The sequence below is a fragment of the Bombus pascuorum genome, chromosome 11 (assembly GCF_905332965.1).
Source record: "Bombus pascuorum chromosome 11, iyBomPasc1.1, whole genome shotgun sequence".
Lineage (NCBI taxonomy): Eukaryota > Metazoa > Arthropoda > Insecta > Hymenoptera > Apidae > Bombus > Bombus pascuorum.
In genome coordinates, this window is record NC_083498.1 from 10,633,129 (window position 1) to 10,645,411 (window position 12,283).

General features: G+C 39.2%; 2 protein-coding genes across 3 annotated transcripts in view; both read right to left on the bottom strand.

Moving 5' to 3' along the window:
- The window catches only part of LOC132911962 (dynein axonemal heavy chain 2), a 39,998-nt gene extending 30,277 nt beyond the window's left edge, over positions 1–9,721 (bottom strand). Inside the window, exons 1-6 of the mRNA XM_060969027.1 lie at positions 8,054–9,721; positions 7,332–7,789; positions 2,986–3,122; positions 2,566–2,908; positions 1,929–2,448; positions 228–370 (exon numbers count right to left, since the gene is read on the bottom strand). Coding sequence (XP_060825010.1) covers positions 228–370; positions 1,929–2,448; positions 2,566–2,908; positions 2,986–3,122; positions 7,332–7,789; positions 8,054–8,303 — 1,851 coding nt within the window. The 5' untranslated portion in view covers positions 8,304–9,721. The remainder of the gene's footprint in view (positions 1–227; positions 371–1,928; positions 2,449–2,565; positions 2,909–2,985; positions 3,123–7,331; positions 7,790–8,053) is intronic.
- Positions 9,722–10,021: 300 nt separating this feature from the next.
- The window catches only part of LOC132911956 (photoreceptor outer segment membrane glycoprotein 2-like), an 83,591-nt gene continuing 81,329 nt past the window's right edge, over positions 10,022–12,283 (bottom strand). The window contains exons 6-7 of one of the 2 annotated variants that reach the window (XM_060969021.1): positions 10,382–10,449; positions 10,022–10,127 (exon numbers count right to left, since the gene is read on the bottom strand). In XM_060969021.1, the coding sequence (XP_060825004.1) occupies position 10,127; positions 10,382–10,449 (69 nt within the window). In that variant the 3' untranslated portion in view covers positions 10,022–10,126. The remainder of the gene's footprint in view (positions 10,128–10,381; positions 10,450–12,283) is intronic. The other variant, XR_009659118.1, reaches the window with a different exon arrangement.

Here is a 12,283-nt window from a genome sequence, read left to right on the forward strand (position 1 = left end):
CCGTTTCGCCAGCACGCGCTCTTCTTGCTTAATTAAACAAACAAAGGCTGCGGACAGATCCCACTTGGCTGGGTCAAAATTTAATTTCGCCAGGACAGAGCCGGACTCGTTGCATAAATTTCTGCAGCGCATAATATAGGCGTCGCCCTTTCCGACCGATTTAGGTTGGACGAAGAGGACGATAGCGACGGTAACCAGAAACGGAGGAGGGATAGAACGAAGCGTACATTTGCCGTTTGGTTAAAGCAATCCTCGATGTATGCGTCCACGTATTCAGTGTTCCATGTCAGCCTGTTTAAGCCGGGATTGATCTTCCTGTCTACGTGGCGAATTAGTTCGCGAAACAGATCGCGTTCTGTCATCGACAACGCTGAAAAACACAAATATGCTATATGTACATTAATACGTATACGTACTCGTTTATGCGCGCATGTGTCCACTCGACACAGTTCACCGCAGCAGAAACGTGATTATCCGAATCTGTTCGCTCTAGCGTACATTCGATCGTTCGATTACCATTTGATGTATCAATTCAAAATTCTCGTTCAAACGTACTCTTATTCGAGAATTTTTTTAAAGTAGCGCGCACGCTTTTCAGAGATACAAGGTTACGATGTAACGATGTACGATGAAATTATATGGTTACGACGCTGTTGGTTCGAACTACTTGGCTGACAACGAACAAACCGATTTCCACTTTTATGTTATTCCTAGCTCTTATGATACAGTCTTCGTAATATAGATAGTACGGTATAGATGAATGAAGTTTCACTGAAACTCTCTATTGAACTTTTTATTCGTAGATTGTGTTCCGAACTCGTTAAATTTATCGACGATTCTTCAGAAGGAAATTAATTTATCGGGAAACAGATTTTCAGAGGAATTTCGAGGAGAGCGAGGAGCATCGTTTTAATTAACTAGGATAATCTAGCGTGTTCGTGTTCATAAACTTTGTACCTACCATCTTGATATTTTATAATCATGGCCGGGATTCTCTAGTCGATAATAACACGTAGTGGCGCGTTAAGAGCGAGCCGAAAGACGCGCCAGGTATTTCTAAGGGAAATGTACTTGACCAACTATTTCGCAATCTCCAGAACTCGAAATACAAACGGAAAGTTCGTGCACACCACAACGTTTGAAACTTCGAAACATCTGCTAGAATTTGTTCCAACACGTGTCTACGAGTTGTTTAGATTTATACAAATGATAAAGAAGAAACATCAAACAAGAGAAAAATAGATGAATAACATTCCAGATAAGAATAAAGTAGATGTTCAAATACTTTCGTCAGCCAGTGTATTTTCATCGATTTAGAAATATTCATCGATCGATGGAAGTGTCAATCCATCGTGATAAATAGCGGACACGCCGCGGTCTTTGGAAAATGAAGGTCCAACCGGAATTTGCGCCACGCCACTAATTATTGCTTCGTAACTCGACGTATTCACAGGGTTTGATGCATCAGAAAATGTATATACGTTTAATAGAATTTGCCATGACGTGGAGAACGTCAGTTAGTGAGTTTGGAAGAAGCAATTTAGTGAGTTTTAATTAATCACGCGCTACGGGTTTCGTAATCGAAGTATACGGCATCGATGAAAGGAAGAAGAAAATTAAGAAATTGCGGAACATAGAAACATAACGATATTTCATTTACAATATCGTTTAATGTCACTTAAAGACCTCAAAGTTCGTTCTATTCTACAATCTGCATTAATTCACATACGTATGAAATTCCCATGACCGTTGTTATTTCTGATCGAGTTCAAAATATTAGAATAATCGAGGAGATAATAGACGATCGTGATTGGAAAAAATTCAATAGAAAATTCTGAAATTACATGTAAAATTCCCAGTGTGGTATTAATGAATCTTTGGCGTATTGTTAAAAGCTTGTTAATAGTTTAATATTGCAACCAACTGACCTTTAATCACCTTATTGTAGCCAATAACTACAGCAAGGACGCTCTCGTAAACGAAGTTCAGAGTTTCCCATTTATCGTAAACTATCTGAACTTGAACAGGGATGGTGAATTTGAGAGTAATCCAATAGGCGGTTTCGCGGCATAAATTCAAAATGTCCGGGTTGATGTTGCAGCATAGTAATCCAGCGGACGAGTCGCTGCGTCGCATAAGGAAACGATCAAGCTTGACACGTGGATTTTCGCCGACCTCGTGTATCCATTTCACGTATATATCGCTAACGAAATCCTCGATCGATTTCTTTAGCAGATCGTGCTGATAGTAGATATCCTCGCTAAGACCGCAAAAGGGCATCCACATGGCCTCCTCGAGCGTCTCTCTTGTTGATTGCAAACGAGCACCTTTCAGTCGTAGGTTCAATGCTCTGCCTGCATAATATGGAGTCATCGAAGGATACTCCTCCATTTCGTCCAGTATCTCCTGCTTCGTTCGTTGGATATCTTCACTGAAGAGCTTCCATATCTATGGAGGAAACGAAATCTTTCCGTTATCTCACTTTCCTTAAATTTTCGCTTCCATGTAATTTTTATAAGACATCTTATTTAATTTTGAAAATTTGAGATTTTAATAGCTTCGTACCTCGACCGTTTTAGCATCGAACAGAGCTTTCAGTTTCTCGCGATTCATGTAAGTGTAGAAACTCTGAAAATCCTCCACTGCTTCCTGTACGCTGTTCAAGCGTGCGAAAATCGACGTGACTAGGTTTTCAATGATGACTTCTAGATCCTTCATTTCGTTGCGAAAGGTAAACATGTCATCGTGCCACATGCCGTAATGAACATCGAGGATTCTGTTGGACTCCTGCTCGATCTTCTGCAGTGCCTCGTGAAATAATCTTTCGATTTTTTGACACACCCTTTCGCGCTCCTCTCCCTTCGTTCCACCGAACAGCGGTCTCATTATTTCCGTTGTTTCGTCTATTCTGTGCTTAGTATGCCAATGGGTTAATCCCTGATCAAATCGTCGGTCGACGGGCGTGAAGAGGTGCAGACTGATTACCTGGCAAAATCGATCATCGCCTGACAGATCTCAATCATGTCGTGGCACCTGCTAATGAAAATATCAATATGCTGGAATATATTGTCCCTGTCTAAATCCCATGGTATGTCCGTTAGGCTATTGTGGGCTTGCGCTATCTGCAAGACAAACACACAGAGATCACTGTTATTCGAAAGAATTGTCTCGTGAAAATATTACGCACGATCGAGTCAGTCGTTTAATATCCGGCCTAGTGACGCATTCAAATCGATCCGCGATGGAGAATATGACTTTAAGCCGTTAAATGAGCTTTTGTTTCACCCTCTATATACGCTTATCCCATTTTATTCTGTATTATCGGCTGTTCTGCCAGTGAAAACAGTTCGCCACCATCTCCACGGGATGGTGTATACATTCCTTTCAGTCTACCAGGGGTGAATGAACAGGGAATGTGTCATAATTCGCTTCTACTATCCCCTTTCAACGCCATCAACTAGTTTATCTCGCGTTAATGCTTTATCGTATGAATTATTAATACTATTTCTATTCTACATATTACATACATTACATACGCATAAATATTTCTTTCTATTTTTATCTCCATGTGGATAAAAGTTTAAAAGTTGTATTATTTATATCAGAAACTTTCAGTATAAAGAAATAATTCTTAGTCAATTCGTCATTTCACTATCAAACTGTTAGTCGTTTGAATTCTGACAATAAGTATATTCCATTCATGCTATGTTCTTATCTCTATACTATTATCTCTATTATGTCTATTTATATTATTCTTTTATTCGTTTCTATTACATATAAATAGATGTTTTATATGTTCTATAAATTATCTCTATATCATGGTATATATTTCATTTCGTTCATTTTAGTGAAAGTGATACTTTAAAAGTAGATATCTTCCAGATATATAGCATTGAAGAAGCTTTTACGATTCCTCGAAATGCGGACTATAGACTTTTCTATATAAAATCGTATCGTATTGTTACAGGGTGCACGAGAATTTTCTCTTGTCAAACATCATTCTACGAACGCCATTGACACACCAGACGATTCAATTTCAAAGCGTTCGAGTGCATGATGTTGTTACGTCATTTCGTATCTTGTCAACAATCAGGCTGGCTTTCTTCCATTTTTATATTTTTCCCGTTTATATTTGGACGATCAATCGCGGGATCGCGATTCATTTTCGAAAGGGACGCACTTGATCGTTTTTCGAGAGCTTCATAAACAATCGGAATATCGAAATTGCAATATTATTTCGTTGCTCCATTGCTATCGTACTATTTTTTTCGCTGTGACGCCCGTTTTTTAATAATTTGGGTTGAGATTGTTTTCGCACTATATTGCGCACTCTGTATATTTGTACGCTTTTAAATTTCTCACAAATGCGCTATCATCAGAAATCTCCTAATTAGATGTACAAAATCTTTTTTAATTTGCATAATCTTTAACATCACGACGCTTTAACATTTACAAAGAATAAAAAGTATCGTTGCCAATCTCAATTCGTCGTCAGAACTCTTCGTGATCCCCTGAGAAACGTTGTTTCACTCTCTATCGATGACTCGTAGGATGACTATTGAGATTTTTCACGGAAAAATCGAGAATTTCAAACCTTTTGACTACGATTCCTGCGCCCTCAGTTCGCGAGAATAACCACGATGCGATACGTAGCCCATGGCAATTCTCATCCCTGTCGACGCTTATCTAGCCACACGGGGAACGCCTAAGTCGAGGTTACTGTGACTTCCGTTTAACGCGAAAACTTGACCCGGTTCCAGAGGCAACCCTCCCTTCGGCGACACACGCTACCCTCGCTGCACAGGATAAAATGTTAATTTTGAGATTGACGAATTATCTTCGAACGTTTCCCTTTTTGCAGCCTTTTCTGTTACGAGGTTGTTCGATGACAGTCCAAGATGTGATTTGCTTTCTTTCTTAATTTTATAAATTTGTCTCAGTCATCAAGTACACCGAATAGTATCAAAATTGAAATATCGACGAAAATAGATTAGATAAATAGTCATCATTAGACTGCGATGTTATGGTAATTCATATTTTTATGAATGCAGATAAACTAACACGACTCAAATAGAAATTTTGAAACGTTATAACTAATGCCCCGGTACTTTGAATAATTTTCATGTTTTTGAATATCGTGTCCAGTTTGTAAATTTTTAAATACAAATGTATAAACATGTACAGTTTATTTATCGTACTTTTTCAACTGAGTTCTTCGTTTAATTTGCGACGATATTAAAATTATCAGTCGCGCAGTGGGCTTAGCAATACTTTTACGTTCATTTGCACGTAGCATGGGTGCTCGCGTGTTGTTTTACCACGATTCGTCGCGATTAAAGGAAGATAAGATTAATTGCAGGCTCGAGCCGCTCGCCTCGGCGAATATTATTTTAACAGGGATGGGAGCGTGTTCCCGCGTTCACGGGGATCATTGTGAACCGGCCAAAGGGTGGGTACAATTACCGTGACTTCCGCTTAACGCGGGAACTCCTCACTTTGCCTAACGGCTCTTTCCTAAGTATCCAAAGTAACTCCGCACACGTCGTTTAATAGTCCCTTAATACACCGACCGTCGACTGAATTTGTACGCGATAACACGGTGAACATTCAAACAGTCTTTCGAAAGCATTATATGTATTCAAAAAGTAAAAGCAAATATCGAACGATTAACGAAATATGAGGCATTTAGAGCAAAAGTGGATTCTACTACATTTTTATGAAGTACATTTATATATTATCGTTAAGATACTTTTTCAGACACTTGTTTATTTTTAACAAGATCCATTTTAATTATAATATTACGGATAACATCAAATTGTAATTATATTTAGATCATGATTTCATCAAGATCACACATCCCAAATCCTGTATCCTATTCTATCTTCTATGTCCTATATCTCATATCCCACATCCTATGTTATGTATCATGCAACTAGTTTCTATACCTAACATCTCAAAAGTTACATATTAGGTTCCACGATTTCTACCTCACTTTCCATACTATTGACATACTCTGTATTTTACATTCAACATCTAATACCTACAATCCCAAAGCTATTCCACAATTCACATTTCCATCCCACATTCCATATTTCATAAAGCTTATCTCATATCCTATATTCTACAACTATTAGTATTCCTAACATATATCCGTATCTTTCACCTTACTTCTCACACTTCATTTCTCCATTCCATATCCCATATTTTATTTTTTTTTCTGGTACTCTATATCCCACATCCCGTATCACTAGGAAATATCTTTTATCCTTGCTTTTGTAGCATATACATCTATTCTTCCTACGTTTAACGTTTCATATGTCCTATTTCCTCTTCTGTGTCCCATATCCAAGTATCCCTGAAACGTATCTTCCATTCTTATTCCCACAGCACATACCTCCATCCGACATCTCATATTTTATATTTCCATATCCTTTATCCTATCATACGTTTTCCACCAGCCCTTTTTCCACCTTCTATGCCCATACCCGGTGTATTCTTCTCTGTACTCCAAATCCTGCACTCTACTTTTTCCTATATTCCAAATCAAACTAACAAATTTCCTAAATCTATGTTAGCGATCACGAATTTCAAGTATGGGAAGTGCCGGCTCTTGACGCGGTTTGTGGGAAATTCGTTGGGAAAAAAATCCATTTTGTGGGAAAAGAATTTCATCTCGTGGGTTAGTGAATTTCGTTCGTGGAAAAGGAATTTCATTTTATGGGACAATGAACTTCATTTTGTGAGAAGTGTCAATTATTTGTGGGTTTTGTGGGAAATTTATAGGAAATGAACTTCATTTTATGTGATAGCGAATTTCGTTTGGGGAAAGTGACGGTTTCTTACGCGCTGTTTGTGCGATGCTTTTTATCTTTTGTAGGAAACATACTCTTCGTGAATATTTTCTGAATTTTGTCTTGCGTCTAAATTGGAAGGGTGAAATCATCGAACTAGGATAGGGAAAACGAAATGAGGAGTAAATAGAATGAACGGTAGGGAATGTAAGGAATGAAGTAGTGATGTAGGGTAGGGAACATTAGATGTATGTGTTAGATTGTGCATATTTGATATGAAGCACAGAATTTGAGAAACGGAATAAGGAATAGGAAACGTGAGATATAGAAATTTACACATTATCACGAGTTCACGAGATATAGGGTTGAGAATATAAAATGTCGAGATGAAATAAGGAATATGAAAGTATAATAGGGAATATTTCATAAATAAAAATGTAGCAAGTGTTACTTATAATGAATTATACGACTTATTGAATATTAGAGTTAGTTCACTTTTGCTCTCAATGCCTCATTACGAAGAAAAATGAATATTATTACCTTGTCATACAGTGCTTTATAATTTTCACAGGCGTCTATACATTCTCTGAACTTTTGCATGGATCTTCTAGGCTTCTCAGAAAATACTTCATTAAAGTCGATGTAATCTCGACACAGGATAATAATTTGATTACTAAGAGCCTTGAAGAGATTCTCTATTCTCTCATGACTGCTATAGAACGGCGAATTCAACCAGATTATTCTGAACAGATGTATGATTAACATCAGATGTTCCTCGATGCTTGATGGTGTAGTGCATTTCTCTAATTCTGCAGAGGGATCTATCAAGATTTGAAGGTACTCGATGTTAGATTTGGCTTCCTGTACGCCGTCTTCGATCTCATCTATTAATGATAAGAATTGGCGAGCATAAGTCGAATGACTTATTAATAGGAATTCTGCTATTATTTTCACCGTTGGGTTCTGAAGCTGGTGGTTGAGACCGCAGAGATTGTCATCTGTTAGAGAAAGAATTTTCTGTGGTACAAATATGTTTAGAAGAAGGAATGGAAGCTTAGATTCTGGGAGTTGGAGTTATACACATTTTATTAGAATTTACATTGAAATATTCAAATTCGGACGTTCAGATTATAAAATATTAATTTAATATTCCATAATCAGTGTACAGAGATTTATTAGTGAGCTATCCAGAAATCCCAGACCTAATATGCTTTACAAGCAAATACATACTGCTGAAATATTTACGAAATGAAATTACTAACATCGATAAATCCAAAAGTCGTACTCGTCCTTTAGACACAACAATTCGTTGGGTGTCGCTTGCTCTTGGTCTGAGAGGGCTATCCTTATTTGGGTGGTCCAGTAGGCTACCACACTCTCCATCCTCTTGACCAACTCCTTATCGGTGCAGTCCTCTTCGGTCAGGTTGCTACCCTCACGAGGTACATATATCACCGTTAAGCCCAGCATTTTGTACGTAAGGTCTGTTAAGTTGCAGAAGAAGGTGTCCATGTTCGTGTAAAAGTCCGCCTTCACGCATGTATCTCAGGTTAAGGAAGAAGAATAAGCCTCTCTATCGATATTTTCCCTTATTTTTATTTTCCCTGCTCCTCCAATACTTTCGTTATAACTTATCGCGATATAATTAAAAAAAGAAGGATTCAGCTATTTTATTCCATTTCGTTCAAACAATTTCCCACTGAAATTTAATTTTTATGATTCCGAAAGCAGAGATTAAGAATTATGATTCGAGAAACTATGAGAGATCCAGAACAGACTAATTCACAGAGATGGAAACTGGTAAAAGTGTCAGGTCCTGTTCATCTCTAGAATCCTCGTTTAAAACCATGTCCTTGTAATTAGAGGAGAACGGCTCCTTCGATTCAGTTAGAATCGCGGATCCATTAGAAATAATGAGACGACTTCCAGCCAAACACAATGCAATCGTTTCTGACTCGAGGTGGACCTAATAATCCGTCGTTCGTGGCCTTTCGTACATGTGCAAACATCGACGCTGAATTTACCGGCGGCGAGTTGCGCAGTGCATTTAGTTGAAAATTATGGTAATAATAACTTCGTTCCACCCTTCCTGTTTCACCCTCTCCTTTCGGTCCTTCTTCTCTTCTCTCGCTCTGTTGGTCGACACTGGGCCGAAAGTTCGCGCGGCGCGATGCGGTAACAGGGATTGCGCGGCCGAAGTTACAAATTCGCTTGGTAACGTCGTCAAGTCGGGGTTGTTGCGAGCTTAAGCCGAGGAGACTGTGCAAATGTTGGCCGATCGTCCTTTGTTCCAAACCCTCTTTCGTTACTGAAAGCTATTTGTTAGTTTCGATGCAGACAAACTATTAGTGGATCGTCGTTCAATGCCTGTTAATAGTAGAGCTGTAAATAAGTAAAGTCTAAATTGGAATCGAAGACACGAATAAAGTATCAGAGAAAGTTATGAAACTAGGTCGTTACAAATTTATGAAATTTCCATGAAACCTGATCATTCGAAGTACCGCGTTAACTCTATCATTAACTTAGAAACTTCCTACTTTCAAGGGCTCAGGAACGTGGAAAATTTCAGGCATCAGAATTAAAAGTATCGCTCTCGAAATTGTTACCCCAAAGTGGCAATATTATGAGAAGTCCGTACCTAAACTATACAAAAGCTTCCGACAAGTTTCTCTCAAGTAGGAAGCTGAATTTTGCAGATTTGAATTTCGGAAAACGCCATTGACGCGGGACATTGGCCCCCTGAAGATTCTACAGCGTCCACTGCTACCCAATTAAACTTATAGCTGGCGGTTTTACACCCACAGATTGTTTACCAGAAAGAGAGGGAAGGAGAGCAAAAAGAGAAGAAAGTCTTGGAGGAGACAAGAAAGTTTCGTGGTTCAGCTCGTTGAAGTATCGTTACGATACCGTGCTCCCCGGAAAACTTTCCTCGACTAATTAAACACGAGTTAAACACCGAACAAAGCGAGCGAGAATCCTCTCTGGATGGATACTGTCTGGCCAGGTTTCGATCTTGAGGAAGATCGGCGACAGCACGTTTTGAACAACCGACAGCACGTGTTGCTCTACTTTATCGTTCACCGAGCCGAACAACACGCGATCCCGAAATGTGTCCGCTCGCAGGATCTCTTGTGGTTCCCTGATGAAGTAGGTGAGCTCGTATACCGGTACGATAGGGAACGACAGAGAAGCAGCGAGCCTGTTGTATAAATAATAGATGGTCAGGGTGGTGAAGTTCGGATTTAGAAAGAACTCTCGAATTGTTAATTCCAAGTAGTAGGACCAGTCCTCCTTCCTTATTCCGCTCAGGGTCGTCATGTCTTTCACACAGTTGACCTGGAAGAAGATGAAGATTTTTGTCACTTATTGGCTGAATCTTTTAATTATGATTAATGTTAATATCAAAGGATTGATTTTCTTTTTACTTATGATACGAGTTTTAATAATTAATATTATTATTTTCTTTTTTGCGAAGGTTGTAATTGTCGGTATTTAGGGTAAGGCTGAATCTATCCGGTATTGTGCATTAAGAAATTTCTTCACGATCGTTATCCGTCTTTATGTTCTAAGATCCCAGTTAAACTACTAACTAGGTTCGACAGTTCCTGTTCATCGTAGACCGGTCTAAGTTCCTCTTGAACTTCATCGACTTCGTGTCCTGCAACAGAATACATCAACGTGTCAATCAATATCCACTTCACCAAATATATAATTATTTCCCTAACTTGTTTCTTTTCAGGAGCGCAAGATCATCGAATTTGAAAATTGATCAAGTTCGCGTGAAATCCGATCGTAACGTGAATTTAGGACCATGGTGTGTATCGACAACCGCGTTATCTATGATACTACATAAAATATCAAATTTACCATACTGCATGTATCTAACAATTTTCCCCGAGTCTTTCTTGTCAAAGAGTTAAAGAACGACTCTGCACCGGGACCAAATTTTCTCCGATCGTAAAGATCGTTCGTTAGACGGCGATCGCAAGTAGCGATCGCGATGGGTCTCCTTAAATCCGACGGGAGAGTTAAATCGGACACATTCGTTTCTAAGAATCTCTCCTGTCCGTTCCGATATCGTTTTTCGTTAGTTCTCTTCTTCTCCGCCCCGCTTTCTCGAAGGCGCATACAACCAGAAGAGCACCAAACCCACCACACCCTCTGTGCCACCCTCAGGATACGACTTCGCTGCTGGCAATCTAACAGGAACGATAAATCGCGGCCAGCTAGTGAATCGGCGGAAGAGGAAACACGTTGGGTGATCGAGGCGCCGCGGGAGGACACGTTGCCATAATTTATTAGACTATGATAGCGAGTATTATGTAGATAGTACCGACGCTCTCTCCCTCCCTCTCTTCTCTCTCTTTCTCTCTCTCGTTTTCCTTTTGTTATGCTGTAGGAAACATTCTCTCAACCCGAGGGACTTATTACTGTCACGCAGCTTTCCCTGCCTATGATTTTTCACAAATTTTACATCGTGATCCTGTCACGTTCCTCGTGGTATGCTTTTTCCCTTTTGCTCTTCGTTCTTCGTCGTTTCTCTTTTCTTCCCTCGCTGAATCTATGCGAGTGACGCGAGGATTTCACAAATTTGTTCAGCAGTCGCGAAAGATGTATTCGCGAAAGGAGCACGTCACTTGCTGACGAGACTGTAGGTTGCGAAGGTTGCTGGTTGTTGACTCTTCCAACGCCATCCAAGGACTTGTTGTTGGCTATTTTGCACAAGAGATGATAGGGCGGAAATATCTGCAGGAATTTGAACAGGAGCCTATCGCGCGGAAACGTTGTGCTTTGACCGTGGCTATTAGCCATCGGATTTTCAGTTCATCTTTGCATTTTGAATTATATATCTTCGAATGACGAATTCATGACAACAATTTGGATCATACAGCTTTGGGTTATAGAACTTCGAGTTCTAAATCTTTAGATCATAGAACTTTGGACTACGCATTTATGAGTTCCAGACCTGTACAGTAAAAGATACTTCAGAAAGACATTAAAACGAACGAAGATTTCTGAAATTTATTTTATCTTGTTCGCGCGATGCTTCTGTTGCATCTGATGTATTGTTTACAAGGTTTCTACATCAAATATTTGTAAAATATTTGCACAGGTTGTTTTACGACGAAAGTGGTAGGAAATGGCGAGAACGGATAGTGTTTGGGATGTAACGACGGAGAAAGCTGGAATATGGGTTTTTTTCAGGTTTGGAAGTGAAAATTTGTTGCCTTCGGCTGCTCGACAGTCCGTGTGTCATAAAACACAAGCGAGTGTTTCAACTTGCCGACTTTTACGATGCTCTACGTCTTAACAGGATTGTTTCGCCAAACCTGTTTACTGTTTCATTTCTTCTAATTTATTGTGATTGTCTTCCCTTAGATTTAAGTATCTTTTTGCTACTTTTTTATTTGGGGGTGAGTTCCATAATCATAATTAAGATACTTCCCCGTTTTTCTTGCTACTGCAAATGGATTATCCTTTTTGCCAGAGTC